At 43.2% G+C, this 17,960-nt stretch overlaps 1 protein-coding gene across 3 annotated transcripts in view; it reads right to left on the bottom strand.

Annotated features, from left to right (window-relative positions):
* Positions 1–11,577, bottom strand: part of MTMR2 (myotubularin related protein 2) — a 63,817-nt gene extending 52,240 nt beyond the window's left edge. Inside the window, exon 1 of one of the 3 annotated variants that reach the window (XM_051780140.1) lies at positions 11,395–11,577. In XM_051780140.1, the coding sequence (XP_051636100.1) occupies positions 11,395–11,477 (83 nt within the window). In that variant the 5' untranslated portion in view covers positions 11,478–11,577. Of the gene's footprint in view, positions 1–7,870; positions 8,486–11,394 lie in introns of those variants that run through there. The other 2 variants (XM_051780141.1, XM_051780139.1) reach the window with 2 other exon arrangements.
* Between the last annotated feature and the right edge of the window lie 6,383 nt (positions 11,578–17,960).

Here is a 17,960-nt window from a genome sequence, read left to right as displayed (position 1 = left end):
AAATACAGCCAATCTGGAGAGTCTTGTATCCCCTAGCAAAACTGACGTGGTGTAACACCTCAACAAGCTTTCGCAGACGATACGCAGCCATGTGCTCTGCCACAATCAGCACAAAAAAAAGATTGAGAACAACTTTATTCCGCTGACAACCCAGCCCCTGCATGAAATTGTTCCCTAGTAAAATCTCAAAGCTAAAGTCAGACAAGTATTCAATAACTTGGGGGCTATATTTCCAGAAATTCAACATAAGACAATACAGGATGTTTTCAGAAACGCTGAACACCTGTGTGAGAAGACTGAGAGGGGATCTTATTAATATCCAAAAGGTGTCCAGAGGGTGGTGCCACATACTTTTCAGTGGTGTCCAGTGATAGGACAGGGAGCAGTGGCCATAAACTAAACAACAAGAAGGTTCACCTCAACATAAGGAAGTACTTCTTTACAATGAGGGTGGCACAGCACTGCCACTTCTTTACACTGAGGGTGGAACAGGCTGCCCAAGGAGGTCATGGAGTCTCCCTCTCTGGAGACATTCAAAACCCACATGGATGTGTTCCTGTGTCACCTGCTCTAGGTGACCCTGCCTTGGCAGAGAGTTGGACTAGATCTCCAGAGGTCCCTTCCACCTCTAACAATTCTGTAATTCTATATCTTGTCTCAACTCTCAGAGAGTCCAGCATCATTGAAGATGATGGTCAGTGAGTTAAAGTTTCCAGGTTCAACACTCATAACTGGTGCCAGGTCACTCCACAAGCTCAGTCCCATTTATTGCCTAATAAAAAGCCCAGTTTATAAAGTGTTCAGCAGCCATTCATTTCTTGACATATGGCCCAGATTTGGCAAAGGGCTCTGCACACTCATGCACCCCACTGGCCAGTTGTAGGGTACATGATAAAAAGAAAAGTCTTTCAAATTCTTCCACCTTACAATGACATGAGGCACACAAAGTTTGCAGGCCATCTGAGTATTTTCTGTACATCAGTTCTCATTCATCTGAAATGAGGGCTAATCTAAGATCACCCACAGCCACATCCTCCTGTCACTTCTGCTTCCTCAAGCAGGAATCAACATATGTGAAAAGCAAAGTAACTCAAAAAGGAGTAGGATCAAAAAGGTCAGAATGGCTTGCCTCTGGTTGGTAGATACCACAGGTGTCTATGCTCCCGCTTACCCAATGGAAACCCAGGCAGTGGAGTCTAGATGACAACTCAGCTCAGAGTGGACACTTATCTTTGTTCTACTGAATTACTTGTGGAGTGTATTGACTTTGTCAAGGGTAAGGAGGTTTTAGATAATCCACTTCACAAGGAGATATGCCAATCTGAACCAGATCCTACCCTGGTTTTCTAAAGACAAGTGTCTTGCAGCAGAGTAGTTTGTATTTGCTTTGTGCTTTCAACAGAACACAGCCTTTTGCAGACATCTTTTTGCAGCACAGGAAAATAAGCAAATACAAAAATTAGAGAATAAAATGTATTTCTCTAACTTGACTAGGTATTCCCGTGTTGGAAAAGAAACAACTTATTCCATAAAGGAAGAACTGCTGTGCCCTCCCTTCCCATTTCCGTCTTTGTTTAAATGCAAAACTTGTTCTAAGTTACTATTTCCACTCCTCTGTCAAACATGGTTAAAATTGCCCACATGTTACAAAAACTATTAGCAGACAAACTAGACAGATACGCACACACACACATACACACACACACATATGAAGAAATGGGGCTTGGGAAACCAAACTACAAATCTCTGCTCTCTTCTCTGTTGTGAACAGATTTAGCCAACGTAAAAAAGAGGAAAGCTGTGAATTAAGAAATAGCTCCTTCCTTTTTTGGAGTGGAGAACAACCCAAATTCGATGCACTTTTTGCCCTTACCACAATGATGGGGAGGGAGCTCTGTGGAGGTGGTCACACCTGAATTATTCACTGTAGGCTATACTTAGAGTCACTGTGGAGAAACTGAGATGACTCATTCTTCACCAGCGTCTACAAAAACCACCCAGAGACTACCAGAACTCTGTATCAGTCCAATGAGATGAGAAAAATCTCATGCAGGATGCCTGTATTTTTCTTCATGCAAAGTGGAAGCAGAAAGTGGAATCTAGAATCACAGTATGTTTTAGCAAAAAAAAGACAAACTACGTCTCTCCGTGGTGCTGGAGGCAGCAGCGATCAGCACAAGCTATACCCCAGCAGGTGGTAATAAGTGAAGGCTCAAGACCACTCTGCTGGCAGAAGTCCTGAGTACATCCACAAACAGTCCCAACACCCTCCTTCTCACACCCCAGTGTTTAATGACCACTCTGTTAGCATGTTGCTTCACCTTTGAGGAAAAAGACTTGAGAAGTACTCTCTTACAAGGTATGAGGTTCATTTTCAGTGTGGGAGTGGGATATCCATTCTTAGACTGGAAGACACAGCCTGAATTTTCAAGAACAGTCTACTCCAAAAGTCAAATTGGGTAAAACGAGGAGAATATCTCATAATTTTCATTTCTTTTCAGAGAGGTTCTATTTACAAATGAGATTGTTGACCAGTTTTGATTTACTAAAGGTATCCCATCTACTGGTTTAACCAATCTTTACTGTGATGATTGATTTTGACAATCATCCTTCAGCAGTTCACCTCTGGTACTACAGGCCTCACACTCTGAGATTAGTTCAGTTGGTTACAGCAAGGTGCTAATAATGTCAAGCTTGTTGGTTCAATCCCTGTATGGGCCATTCACTTAAGAGTTGGACTAAATGATCCATGTGGGTCCCTTCCTACTCAGAATATTCTGTGATGCTGTGATTCTATTCTCTCACATGACATGCCTGTGGATAGAGCTTGGAGGCCCTCCTGCACAGTGGCTCCCATCTAATGACCTGTTCTCTGTGACCTGTCCCTGCCTTCAGCATCTGCTCTCCACAGCAGCCAGACAGGTCCTTCAGTCTTTGAATTGTAACCAAGTTGTTGACAGCCTTCAGCTCTTTCATGGTCAGATTTAGCTGAACCCATTGATGAGGGTAATCCTACTACTGATCTGTGCAACCTTACTCTTCGAGAAGACCATTCATCAGTGGTATCAACTGAAATCAACAATAGGATTTATTAATGCAGCAATAGAAATAGCACAAATGCTTTATTTTCACTAAAGGCAAAATGTAGGAATGAGGCTGTGGTTCAGCTCAGTGCATTTTGTACTGGGGTAAAAAACCCACCAAACACTTTGATCACAAAACACCAAGCAATGATCAGATGTATACTCACTCTATCAGTTACTCTTTGTACAGAAAAAATAGTTAACTTTTAGCCCTGTCATTCAGTATTGCCATTGCTCTTCATAGGCCACAAACTTTGCAGTGAATTTTCAAGGCCTCAGGCCACTCTTGCTTTGCCTGAACTTTTCTTGGCCTGCCTGCAGCTTTGTTTTAACTGGTTTAGATGTGACTGCAATTTCTGTAACTGGCCAGGTGCGTGTATCTACTTTGTTTTATTTTTGTTTGTGTGAGGTACAACCATAGTTTTGCACAGACAACAGTTGCAAGCAGCTATTCTACACAGATTAAAACACTCACCAGTAATGTAGTAACTTTGTATAGAGAAATACAACAGCCTGGTATCACAGCAGAGGTCTGGAGAAGTAGAGACATGGGATGTGGCATGGAGGAGTACAGGCACAACAGGAGAAATTGGGCTCAAGCTTGGCACTGGAGACCATGGCTATAAACAACTCACCAACAGTCAGCCAAAGAAATGCAGACCTGGAGCTGGACAAAACTGGGTTTAGGGGTAACAAACAGAACAAAGAAACAGTATCTAATACCCATAAAAGCAACTATATATGGGGGGAAAAAAAATCAGATGTAATGTGAAACCGCAGAGCAATGAAGAAAGAGACAGGTGTAGCTGTTTTACCAAACATACTAAAATGATCCCAGGTGGATCTTATTTTAAAGAAGAAAAAAATCATCAAGATGAACCTCATACTTCTGCTAGCAAAGGACTCCAGATGTTGACAACTTGCTCTAACACCCACCACCACCAGAATAAAATCAGCAACCTTAGAGCTGAGAGGAGTAAGAGAGGGATGAACATCACACCAAGAAGAGAGGTAGAAACCAAGAACTGAATGTATGACATTTTAACAGCATCATAATTCTTTTCCTGTAATAATTGCACCTGGACTAATAGTGGTTAGACTTGCAAAAATTCAGTTACACTAAGAATAAATTCTTTGCTATGTAAAGACATGCTGCCTTTTTGCCCTTTAACAAGGTTTTGAGTGTAACACTTTGTATGGGCATGTAGTCCCTACATCACAGTAAATAAATCCAGATAAACACGTTGTTTTATTCTAAACAGGTGTTGCCAGTCTTCCCAGAACAAAGGAAAAAAAATCCATAAGCTCGTGTTTTTCTAAATAGTTAGCAGAAATATGATCACACCCCCACACCTGACCCAGATCAAATTTGAATCACTGGGTGACCTAGCATTAACCATTCTGAAGCAATGGCCAGAAGACTACAGAGGCCAGATCCGTAAAGTGGAAGCATTTGTACAGAGCTAACTAAATTACTAAAACATCACCTTGAAGGGATTATGTACTCAAAAACTGCTAACACTTTTCTCCTCATCAAATATATCAGGATTTAGAAAGCAATGGAAAAGAATCCATGGAATAGAGAATCAAGAGAGAAACAAAGAAAAGAACTACCTTGAAATCACTGGAAAATTACCGAGTGAGAACATTCTCTGGCAAAAGTAACTACAGATGGTAGGAAAGGGAAAAGCAAATACTTGAAAAGTTCCACTGATTTTTTTTGTTGTTGTCTTTCACAGATTTTTTTTCCTCAATTAGCTTCCAGTTACTAGGACAATAAAAAAGCCAGATGTTTTTTCAGTTAAAAATGAAGATGGGGTAACTACTGTGACAGTGTCTCTCCTGTTCTCTCCCTTCCCTGGGTCATCCCAGACACCTCTACAAACTAAGCACCTCATTCCCTTCCTGTCACCCTCTTCCTCATGGTGGAATGGGCTTCCCATGGACAAATAAAAAGACTTTTTCATGTGCTGTATTACAAATACACTTGTATGTAACACCTATATATCAAAGTGACCTCTGTTTCTGATACATTTCTAATGAATGATTGTTTTTTTGTTTTCCTTGACTAAACCTTATGGTAAAATAGAAAATTCTGAGTTGGAAGGGACCCACAAGGATCACAGAGTCCAACTCCTGAGTCAACATAAGCCCTCTGGTGTATGGATCAGGTCTCTTTTTACACTGGCTGATACCCTCAACACTGAAAAACCAGTAATAGTAAAGCAGGTCATCAGGAAAAGATTAATGAAAAAGAAGATGTGGACTATTGATTTGCTAAGCCATTCAAGAGGTATTATGACCTTTCCAAATGCAGTTATTGCCTTTGTACGTGAGGTATAAAAGAATTAGCAAAGGAAGGGAGACGATAAAATATCTGAAATAGGTGACAAAATATGTTTGAGACAGGTGTTAACCTATAACTGAAGTCATAGCAGGAGTACAATCTTGCACCAGATAGGAGCTGTGTAATCTGACATTGTCAGGTCATCCTCAATCTTAAAATTCAGGTTCTGTAACTGCGCCTCTGTCATAAATAGCCTTTAGTTAAGGAACTACTATGTGTACAACTCAGAACTGTCTAGCAAATAGACTGTTAGTCAACATAGCATTAGCATCTCTCTTCAGAAAAGGCAGTGCTTGCTGGGACCCAAGAGAGTCGTGTTCTGAGCCTAACTTTACTCCTCACCAGCTGCCAGATCTTGCCTCATGTCTCCACCGCAGTTTTTCATCTCATCCTTAGACTTTCTCGCTCTTCGTCCAGTCTCAGCAAGGAGTCTCAGCACTCGACTGCACATCCAAGAGCTTAGTAAAATTATTCACCAGGCATTATTAAAAATAGAGTAGTCCTGGCTTACGCACATTTAAATAGTTGGTCCCTGTCTGTTCAGCACAGAAATCATCACCATCTGTACAGGAGCTAAAACCATGGCACCGCAAATTCCCACGTAGCCTTCAAACAGCAATGTAACATTAATTACAACAATGAACAGGTGAGTGTCAGTTTTATTTTATATTCTCAAATGAAAAATATACTTAAAACCAAACATTTTTGTCATAAATAAAATATGTTTTATAGAACAGTCAGGGCTGGGACAAAGAGACGTGCACGTGTCTAACAGAGGAAAATGTTTAAGACTGAAGGTCTTGCACTCTGAAACAAGTAGGAATAGTTTCCGCTGAATGAAGGAACAGAAACTTGCATGGCAAAGACTGCTACTTAAAATAGTTCCCCAATTCTTCAGAGGTAATGGTTTCTCTTCATAAGCACACTGTGTAAATTAAAAGCTCTAAACTCTTTCTTACTGAACGTTATTTTCATTATTTTCTGCCCCAAATCCTAAGACTCTAAAAAGATTCTTCTTGCTCTGCAAATCTATATGCAGGCAAAACTACTAGTTAGCTTCACAACATACAGTACACAAAAAAACCCCAAAACCTACCTCGGAATGGGCTTCAGTTGCAACTGTTATAAATTATCACTTACATATTAAAATCAATGACAATGAGCCCATTTGGAGTCGCTAATTAGTTCTAGGCATAGTGTTAAGTTTCTTAGATGCAAAAACCAGTTTATTATCAACACTCAGCCAGCAACACACTTGTCTTTACTGGTAACAACTCTTGAGAAATCCTGCTTCACACATACAAGAAATCAAATGCAAGCAATGTTCTCAAAGCCCACAAGGAAAACGATAGCTACTCGCATTTCACCAAACACCAGAACTGGCAAAAATCTTCCCTTTCAAACTCTAACTTCAATGACTCATCACAAAACAACTCAATCAGCAAAGCTCATACATCTGGTAGCAATGTGGTGCTACAGCAAAAGCCCTCCTTAGCCAACAGCTCACAGACTCAACTCCTTCCAACATCACTCTGACCCGTGGGGAAAGAATTCCTTCAACATAGCCCTAAATCAGACCAGGTATTGACAGGGCCTTATTTGAGACAAGGGGGAGTTTATACCTCATGGAGTTATTGCCTCAACAGACCTTGCTGCACTGATTTACACAGAGTTTATGTTTTCAGAGTTATTCCTGAAAAGATAAAGACAAGGAGCATGATTGTTCTCATATGCTTCAGTAAAAGTGCAATGTATAGGATCCATGATGTCTGCAGACCTCTGTGGACGATAACCACCAGCACAGAAGTGGTAACGAGCAACCAAGACAGTGATAACATCAAACACTGCTACAGTCATGCTGATGGTAAACATCTGCCCACTGCCTTACCTCTTTTTCTCATTTTATACCAAGGTAGAAATATCACTGACATCTCCTATAGCAGTTTCTTTACAGTACAATCACCTCCACACTTTTGCAAAGGCAATATAAATTTACCTTCAGCAGATCTAACAGAAAGCATCTCAGGTATCTTATTGGACTGTGATATGCTTTTTCAGATAACATTTCTGAGGAATATAAAGAGAACTATGTTAAATCAGAAACTACAGTACATAAGCACACAGACTACATGGACAAAATGCCTAATCACTTTTAATGAAAAGTAAATATCTGAAGTTTGACATCACTTCTCTCCTACAGTCATATGTTCTGCTAAAGTCATACATGGCTCTATCTGACTTTCCTTTCACAAAAGGAAAAGATTATGATAGAATTCTGTTGGCTGTTCCTTTGAATTCCAAAGGTCAAAGGGTCCATATGCAACTTCAAATTTGAAAAAGAGAACAATACAAAAAATCCACCCACAAATTCATCTTAAGAGTGGTCTCGGAAGAAGTCTGAATAACTGGCACAGCTGAAATGCGTTTATTACTCACTCACACAGGATCCTCAGGCCATTTTAGAGATATAAAAGCAGCCCATAACATTGAGTAAAGCTTACTCTTCTGGACATAACTGTACTGTAGCTCATCCAACATTAGAATCAGTGTTTTACCTCACTCCTTCTTCTGTCTCATGGGTTGTTCCTGGACTGACAACTGCAGATACACACAAATGCTTCTTTCAAGCTGCTAGTTAAATACCACCACAGCTCTTTTTAAGTAGTTGGCTCATGGTCATGCGTCTTCCATGAGAACAGGATGTAAGAGGAAAGTCCATCCTAAATACTGACCTTTGGAAACCACAGAGAGCTGCAGAACTCAGTGCTGTGCCACCCAAACCTAGCACTGGGTGAGACAGCTGAGACTTGAAAAGCAGAATGGCTGTTTCAGCACAACTATGAGGGCAGCTGAGTTAATTAGCTGTGACCTGCTCATCTGAAACTAACTTGTATTTTCACACAGAGCTGCGGATTTTTTACCCTGTGCTATACTGTAAGTTTTTCAAACATTTTCCAGTTGGGAGAGAAAGTAGATAACACTTGTTTAGTTATTCTCATATCTTCCTCAAGGCCCACAGGTATTGCACATTACTAGGGTCTATTAAAATATCAAAGCAACTTTCACGGTCGAGTGCCATTACCGCCGTATCTTATGTGCATTATTAAAAGACAAATAAACCTATATATGTTCTTTAAGGCACTTATTCAAATGTGAGCAACCTTAAGTATAAGTAAACTCTATCAAGCATGTCTTCTCAAGGAGTCCCATCTTAAATATCTCTAGAAATATAACACTTAACTTCCAAGATGGAGCTGAGAGAATCTAAGGAATGCACTGCTGTATGTATTTCATACTAGCACCCTTCCAAGTCTTCTAAATCTTGCATAAAACAATTCAGTAACTACAACTCAGTGAGGTTTCACGTGGCTGGGTAACTGTGATTTCTGGGATGAGTGACCTTCTACTCATTTCTTGGGTTTTGTTCCTTTTAAATAAAAATGGATTATAAAAACTGATGACAGCATCCTCATGATTCACTTTGTTCCTCACATCATCCCCAAGGCTAACTTCTTCTTTTTAAACAAAATCACTTGGTGAAAATATGTCCCAGTCACAGGTTACAATTTGAAGTTGGTCAAGCTATTAGATCACAAACACAGTATGAAAATAACTATATTTCAGTGCATACAAATAGTCCCATTAGCTTCAGAGGAATTGTTCTGATGCATAAAATCAGATTGCAGTACGGCTTTAATGAGAAAAAAAGATGAAAATCGATCTACTGTCCAATTCACATAAAATTATTTATTTGTGCATAAGCATCACTAGATTTGCACAGGAATCTGATAATAAACATTCTGAAGGTCACCAGGCATCTCTCATTATAAGAACCTTATTTTACGTTTTTATAATTTTGCCCTAATCTTCAACAAAATTTGCCCTAATCTTTCAACTAAAAAGTTTCACAGCATACGCCAACTCGAGATGAGAGTTTTTTATTAATAATTACAGATGAAAAACATTCATCTATTTCAAACACCTGGCTAGAAAAAAATAGAATTTGTTTAGAATACATAAAAAAAAATTGACCAGCTTTCTTCTATGGGTTCTAGATGTTCGAGCAGAGACTTGAAATTCTGAAAGCTTTTGAGTAAGCTTTTTTTATATCCCAAGAAATCTGTTAAAGTCTGGGCCTTTTCAGAGCTTGGAGGGCACAGCCTTGTGCGCGCTCAACAGAAACAGATTTATCATCTCAATTTCCCAACAGTTCCATCTGTGCAGGGTATGCTGCTGAGAGGCTGAACAGGAGCTTCCTTGTAGCCACTGGCTCTTCTGAGTTAAGCTCTCTCTAGTGTCCACAGGCCTCTTACAGTGACTGACCTCCACATGGCTCCAAGTTGCCTGAGCTGATGCAGAGGAAAAAAGAAGAATATATTGGGTCAGTCAGGTAAGGGAGAACGAGGCCTGTAGGCATCTGGCAGGGCACTGGTAAACTGCAGAAAGAAACCAATACAGAGAGCAGGGAACAGAAGAACTTGATGAAGGGCGAAATAAGGATGAGGATTCATAAACGACTCAAGGACGAAGGAATCCAAGTGCAAGCTCGGCACACCCTGTCTAAGGAGCAGCTGGGTAAAAGCCAAGCATGGAAGTACGGAGATGCTGGCAGCAAAGTGGCCACCAGCACCATGGGCTGTAGGAACAAAGGCAGAGCCAGGAGATCTGGGGAAGGATCTCATTACAGTGCTTCTGGAACACTGCATCCAGGTCTTAGCCCCCCAGCACAGGAAAGACATTGATGAGCTGGAAGAAGTTCAGAGAAGCAACACTGGGATAGTGGGGCTAGAGCAACCTGCCTGTGAGGAGAGGTTGTGGGAGCCTGGAGCAGCCCCAGTGCCTATGTGGAAGGTATGCAGGAGATGCCGATGGGCTACCCAGAGAGGTTCTGTGTACTTGATCTTTGTAGGTTTTCAAGACCAGACTGGGTAAAAGCCAAAACCGGCTTGATCTGATCTTAGAGCTGTCCCTGCTGTGAGCAGGAAGCTGGACTGAGGGATGCTGAGACACTTCAGCCTGAGTTACCATGTAATCCTACAACTTGGGCATGGTAAGAACAGCCAGAATGCGATAGAACAACCTTTAGCAACCATCCCAGCATCCCTGCTCTACCACAACATCCAGGGCCTCTCATGCCACAATCCATGCCAATCTGTCAGTGTCCTCCCTACTGCTCCCTCCTCCATCAAACACATAGCCCAAGCAAGATGCGCTTTCAAGTCACAAAATTCAAATTTCACCGATAGCCTACAGAGGATGGGAGGAACACGAAAGTTTCCTTTTGGCTTCTGTGGCTTAAAGACTTTGAAAATTACACACATGGCATTAAAAGCCACTGAGACCACAAAATCAAGCTCTCAGAAAAAGCCATAAGGGTAAAACCACAAACGCTCAATAAACCACAGGAAATTTGTTCCTGAAGAAGCAGAGGACAAGGCCTGGCATGGGCAAGGCAGAGTGCGGGATGGCAGCTACCAAACCGGGTGGCGTACCCGCCCTTCCAGCAGCGCCCACCTATGCTGCCGATCTCCCAAATCCCTTCGCCTCAGGTACCCAGGGCAGGAGCACCGCCTTGGCTATGCAGGGATTTACCGAGAGCCTGGTGCGGGTGGCAACTCCTGCTCTGACTAAAGGCCTGTAAGAGAAACCGGCTGTGCCGCAGTCGAGCAGCGCCCACGCCTGCCTTCCTGCACCGCCACCCCACCGCCACCTCCAGCGCAGGGACACTCCCGAGGCACCTCGCCGGGAGAGACCCGACCCCGGGGAAACGCCGGAGCCTCCGGCCTACGGAGGGAGAAAATGGCACCAGCCCCATCCCCTCGGTTTGCTTTCCCCTGCCGGCCCCTCCCTCTCCCCCCAGGCCCGGCGGCGGTCCCCGAGGGCCGAGCCCCGCGGCGCTGCGGCAGCGGCGGCGCGGCCCCGGCGCCCCGCGGGCGGGCGGCGACGGCTCTGCGGCGGCGTTACCTGGACAGGGAGTCGCCGCTGGGCGGCCGCGCCGCCGCCGCCCGCCCGGCGCCGAGGCTCTCGCAGCTGGAGCTCTCCTCCATGCCGGGCGGAGCGGGGCGGCCCCGCAGCGGGCGCTCTGTGTCAGCGCAGTGCCCGGCGCCCCGCGGGCCGGCAGGCGGCCATGCTGGCCCGGCGTGCCGCGCGGGGCCGGGCGGGGCGGGGCGGGGCGGGCGAGGGGCCGACACACCGAGACACCGCCCCGAAGTGCCGGCACCGCCGGGGTTTGGGTTCGCTGTGCCGCTGAGCACAGAATGGGCCAGGATTTCCCTTTTTGTCCTCGTGAGAACCAAGGGAAGATGGCAGGTCCCGGGTTTCATCCCCGGAGCACGGTGGTCGCTCCCAAGAGCAAGGAGACGATTTCTCTCAAGGATACCCCTTGGGAGTCATCTCACCTGTGTTAGGTTTGCTTGCGGGATGCCCTGCTGGGACCCTCTCTTGTACTGGGTTGTGTACCCACAGTCGAAAGCAGCTGTGCTGCTGAAATTTTTAATTGCCCATATCTGCTCGAGAATCCTCTTTGAGTTTATCCCTCAGTTGGATGCTGTGGGAGCTGTGGAATGCGGCAGGTCAAAAAGACATGAGAGTGCAGGGTGCTGGCACAGATCCTCCGTGAAGTTACCTGACTGCCAGCTCGAGTGCATACATGATGATCTGTGCCCGGGAGGCTTTGCAGGCACAGCTCGGTATGAAACGTTCTGCAGGAAGAGCCGTGGTACGTTCAGTTCCCTGGAGCAATCGAGGAGCAGGAGAAAAGCTCTTGGCATTGCTTACAAAGACTGAGGAACTGCACCTTAAGCCTCCCATACCAAGCGTGCAGATGTGTTTCAAATGCTCAGCTGTTTTGTCAAGAATTCCACAAGGCAAAAAATCTGAAACACTGGGGACAGTGTTTCAGTCTCCTAATTCCTGTTAGGAGACAGGTGGGTTTCCACTAAGGCCTGGTTGTTGGTAAAAACCATCCAATGTCAGCAGCATCAGTCCAAATGGATCTTCCTGTTTTAAATACCACCTCAAAACAGGATAAACCGTGTATCTTCTAAACATCTGTACGTTCTGTGGCTGTAAATGGTTACAGAAACATCATCCCATTTCATGCTCCAAGGAGTAAATTAGTTGATGTATTTCTCTCTGTTGTTTCCCATTTTGTTCCTGTCATCAGAGCGTGGCTCCAGAGCAGTTTAAGTCATGCAGAAGGTCGTGAACACGAGCAGGATGATGAAGTGGGTTTGCAGCAGCCCTGCCTGAGACTGCATGATGCAGCTGTGATATTGCCTCTATTGCTCTTTCCTTTAGTCTCTACCAGCTGCTGTTGAACAAGGTTGATGTAGGATGGTTTTGAAGCTTGTTTAAACTTGAAAATACAAGTTGAAGCAGGGTTAATTTTTGTGTGTTTTATTTATTTGTCTGAACAAAAAGTAAATAAATTGACAAATGATTCAGGGGGGAGAGGAGGCTTCAGCCTAGAAAACCTCTGTTTTCAGGCAGGTTAAAAGTGAGATTCTTGTTTGAAAAATAAGCTAATTCCTAGAGGTTTATTGCAGCATTACAATCCAAACAAAATGCCTGAACATCATTACAATTAAAACATTGATAGACCTGTACTGATTTTGCACCAGCTGTAAAATTATTTTAACTGTTGATTTCCCCCACCCCTCTCTAGTTAGGGGCAATAAACGTTTTAGAAGTACCATTTATTAATTAAAAATAAGGTACTAATGAGATACTCTCTGCCTGCCTATTTTGTTTAGCTTACCATCCACACCTATGTCTGGTGAGCCGATGGTGTCCTCTGCGGGGACATGCAGGCAGCTGTGACAGCAATACTTTTAGATCTTTGGTAAGCAGTCAGGCGGTTAGTTCCTGGTAGCCTTTTCCCACTGATGCGCTCTTTTCCCAGCCTTTCCGAGGATGGAGTTCCTGGCGGTAGTAACCCCTGGGAGAGGTCAGCGCTGTAGAACTAGCACAAAGCAGTGCATGTCTCCCTTTCAAGTCTTATCAAATAGCCTGGTGGTGAGTTGGTAATACCTCTATTCCCTCTGCTAAGCTTAATTTGATGGAGGTGCTGTTGTTTAAAAAAAGTCAAGTAGGAATAAAAACAATATATAAACCTATGTGAAAGTATTAAAGTACCTTCCTTTATTCCTAATTTACTATTGATGTGGCATCTCTAAGTAGTTTATTGATGAAGTGCTCTATTTGCTTTTCACTGCCCTGTTTTGTTCTTGGCCTTATCCCCAGGGCTTGTGAAACCCTTTAGAAATTCCCACTGGTGCTTTGTAAATGAGAACAAAGCTAATCACCTCCTGGATCTCTCCTGCTGCTGAAAGAAACTAGCAGTCTGTTCAGTGAGTCTTTCTGCTCAACAATACTGCATTTTCAAGTCAGAATATTCTCTCTGTGAAGTGCGTTACCTCAGGGCTCTTAGAAGTGATGGAGAATTAAATAAAGGCCTGACATAACCAAAACCAATTAAGGAAAATTCACAAGACTGTTTTATAACTGACGCAAAATAAGTGTAGTTCAGTGTGTTAACCTACTTTAGCTTGCCACATCCCTTACCATTATCTTACAAGTATCATCATTTGGGATTTTTTAATGAGGGAATGTTCTGTCGTTTTGTGATTTCAACACAGGAAGTGGAAAAATAAAATTAACATCACAGATAAATAATAAAATTATCTGTGTTCATCTTTAATGCCATGTGGCTGACACAGCTGAGGTGCTATCCTGAAAGAGAGAATGACAAGGAACTTCCTTGAATAAAGGGAGTAAAAGATTAATTCCAAGTAAAGGACAAACAGATATCCTCCAATACTTTCTGAAATTTTATGTGGTTGTAGCACATGCAAAATGTAAAATACATAGCCAGGCTTTCTTAGGTGTTTAGAGGCTGTCAAAGTTGTGGCAAATAAGCACAAAGAGGGTAATTTTATGTACCGTGTAAAACGTGATTAAGTGAGGGAAGCAAGACTTTTGCTTCAGTCCTTCTGTGTGAAAGTGAGATAGTATTTGTGTCCATCATATTTAAACTATGTGTCTGTAAGCTTAGAGGCTTTCTAGCTCTGTATGCATGTGTATCCGTACATCTGGTATATGAATTTGTCAAATATTACAAATCCAGATGTTCTCATCTCAGGTCTAACTCCTCAGCTTTGCTGCTGCACAGCCAAACACAGGTCTGTCATGTCTCACACTGTGAGCACAGGGCTCGCCAAAGCTGGGAACAGTCACACGTGCCAGGCATCCTGGCATAACATCTCATAGGGGGCCTTGTGGGGATGTTTGGTCATTGTCTGTGACTCCTTGACTAAATGTCCCTGGAGCAGAGGAGGAATCATGCTCTACAGTGGTCAAAGGCTAGACCGTGAAAGCAGGACCATGTGCTTGAATGATCCTCTCTAAGAAAGCTTGCTCACCTGCTGCAGTCTTTGTCATAACCTGCCATGACATGGTACAGCTCCCCTCTCTCCCCCTCTTCTCATCACACAACCCAACACGGGGTTTAAAGGCCTATAAATAACAAGGGAGCGAGAGCCTAATCCCTTCTGAAAATGATCGCTCTGTCCCCTTCGGTCCTGCCCCAACATTAAAATCATTCCATCCTAAAACTAGCTCTCTTTGCTGGAGCTCTATGAATCTCCCATATTTTCCCCACTATACTCATACAGTCCTGTGCCCTCATAGCCAGCACATTAAATGGTTTATGGCAAAGGCAGTTTCACACACTGTGCCTTCCTTAGTAGTCCACATCAGTGAGTCCAACAAATTTGCAGCATGACCCAGTCCCATAATTGTTCTGAAAACCACACAACCAGAGACACCTTCATCTCTCCCTTTGATTCACTAAAATGGTTCTAAGATTTGTTATATTTTCTTGTCTCCTTGATGTACAGCTTAAGGGCAGTGGGCAGCCAATAAAAGACTCTCAGTGCCTTGGGAAGAGCGGATTGTTACTGGTGAGATCCCACTGTGATGTACGATCATCAAATCACACGGGAGGTGGCATGTGTTCCTTTGATCAAGCACCATCAGCTGATAAAATATGAGGTCAGAAACAGTGAGAGCTTTGGCACAGGCAGAGAGATTGATGAACAACAACTTGCTGTGGCTGTGATTTGGAGCTAGAACTGCAAAGATGTTCTTGCAAGAACATCTGTTACAAGATGATCAAAGGGGGCACGCGCAGATTTGGTCCTGCTGAGGCATGATGCTTGTGCTGTTGAAGTTGGAAACTTGTCAAAACAAAGAGAGGGACTTATAGCTACACTTAAATTGTCGCTGTGTCTCCAAGGTTGCTGTACTTGAGGTTAACCTGTTCAGAGTGGTCACCTTAGCTCACCCATAATGTGATTTTTTTACTGGCTATGATGGCACCCCAACAGTACTTTTGCCTTGCACTCCCTCCATGTCTGATAGAAGCAGAAGCTAATGATCAATAGTCCTCTAAGACTTGTTTTGGTCACTTAGTTGTTTTTTATTTTTTATGCAGTCATGCATATATTGGTGCAAGATGCTACAGACATGGAGTTCTGGACTCAACCTGGACCTAAGGCTGTATGCTATAGCTTGCTACCTCTGAGCACTTCTGATGGGCAGACTATTTATTCTCCTTGCTACTCTGTGTAGTGCTTTCTAGCACTCACTTCCGCCACCAGCTCATGGCTGCTCACACAGCAGTCAGGCATTGCATATCACACAGGTTAATGAGTATGTCAGGATCCATCCCGATGTGTGCTCAGTGAGTACAGACCATGGCCTGGAGTCGGGCAATTCACCCGGCTTTTCATCACCTCATACTCCTCATTCTCAATGGCCTCTGCAGATACTGATTTATTGCAATGCCCTGCAGCCTGTGTTTGCTCACAGCCAAGTGAGGTACTAGCGCAATCCAAGGTATGGACTGTAGTGCTGAGCAGACTGTGAAGGTGCAGGCACTTGGAGGGCCACAGACCTTGGGCTCTAGGGGCAGGACTTCTGTTACATGCTGCAAAACACAAAGATCAATTTTTTGTGTCAATTCAAATAAAGTAGTGTAGTATCTTTTCTCCTGAAAGACTAAATACATCACAGCAGCTGTCTGGCTGTCTACAGGTTTGGACTGCAACACTCCAGCAGCTCCTTGCCATCTGTGTAATGGTCTCCAATCTGGCAAACATGAAGTAAGAAAGAATTATTTGTAGGAGTTAAATTTGAAATTTCTGGTGCTTGTTAAACCACTGCTGCTGGAAATAAATGTATTTCCAGAAGTTGTAGGGTGATCAGGAAGGAAAGGCATGGGGGAAAGAATTGGTTTGATACTGTCAGTCATTAGGAGCATGTCTGAAGTCTCAGCACTTGAAGTCTCTGGGAGGAGGTTAGGTGTTCATACGCAGGATAAGTCTCTACCTCTTGGATCTCAGATCTGAATTTTACAATCCTGATTTATACACCAATTTTCAAGCAAACAGTCATTTTAAATACAGGTAATTTTATGTCTACATTGTCTTTGTATTGTCTATGTGCACACAGACTTCTCAAAGTGAGATCTTAATATGCAGCTGGTGTATTTAATAGCTACAATTAGGGAAATGGTTAAGAATAACTGATTTTATCTCATTTATACTTCCTTTTCTGTTAAGGAAGATCGACTTTTTGGTAGTGTTTCAATAAAACACAATAAAGGGTTAATGGTAAGATCTGGAGATAACATTAAAATGAGAAGGACGCTTCTGGAATATAAAACACAGTAGAAATTAATTTTTTTTTTGTTTCCCTTTTATTTACCTCGAAGGCTCAAATTTCCACATGGAAGGCTCATACCGTTGTCTGACTTTCTTTTAGAAGCAACAGGGTGTTAACCTCTAGTGATGAAAGGGCTGGAGAATTGCAAGCTTAACAGTAAGTGCAATAAGAATGAAGTATCTGAGAGTGTTTGATTATCTGCTCTGTGTAGGTTACCTGTCTGCAGTGCATAGCTGTGGAGAATGTTCAGGAAGCTACTGAAGACGCACTAAGCCCCTGAATACAATAAGGGAAGAAGCTTACTGCAATTTCTAATGGAACTATAATTTGGAAAAGACAGATCACAAAGTTGTTAATAATGCCAAATAAGAGGGACAAGGAGCAAATTTAAGTGCTGGTGCCTTGATTAATTGTACTACTTAATTGTTCACTTACCACCTGGGGTGGCAAGACTGCTTCAATCTGCTACCTTCAAGACACTCACATTGCTTTTTCAGATTTACCCCTGGGTGAACAATCTTTGAGATGGAGCAGGCCCCGGTAATGGCTGTCAGATGGTGGGATGGGATGGGCGTGCATCAAGTTGGGCTCCTGCACTCTATGCAGCCTCTAGCACAGTGTCAACAAGCTGTGCCTTCTCAAACAGCCTAGTGCTCCTGTCCTTTCCTGCCATGCAAATATCTGCATAGTGGGTTTCCCTTTGCAGCAGAAATGCTGATTTGAAATAGCCTCCAAAATAAAAATGACAACTTAATGCCATATTGGGACCAGAGGAGAATCAGGCTAAATATTGCAGGGATGTG

The sequence above is a fragment of the Manacus candei genome, unplaced genomic scaffold (assembly GCF_025592945.1).
Source record: "Manacus candei isolate 608988 ecotype Guabito, Panama unplaced genomic scaffold, ASM2559294v1 h1tg000014l, whole genome shotgun sequence".
Lineage (NCBI taxonomy): Eukaryota > Metazoa > Chordata > Aves > Passeriformes > Pipridae > Manacus > Manacus candei.
The sequence above is the reverse complement of the archived record's forward strand: the minus strand, read 5'-3'. Positions and strand labels throughout refer to the sequence as shown.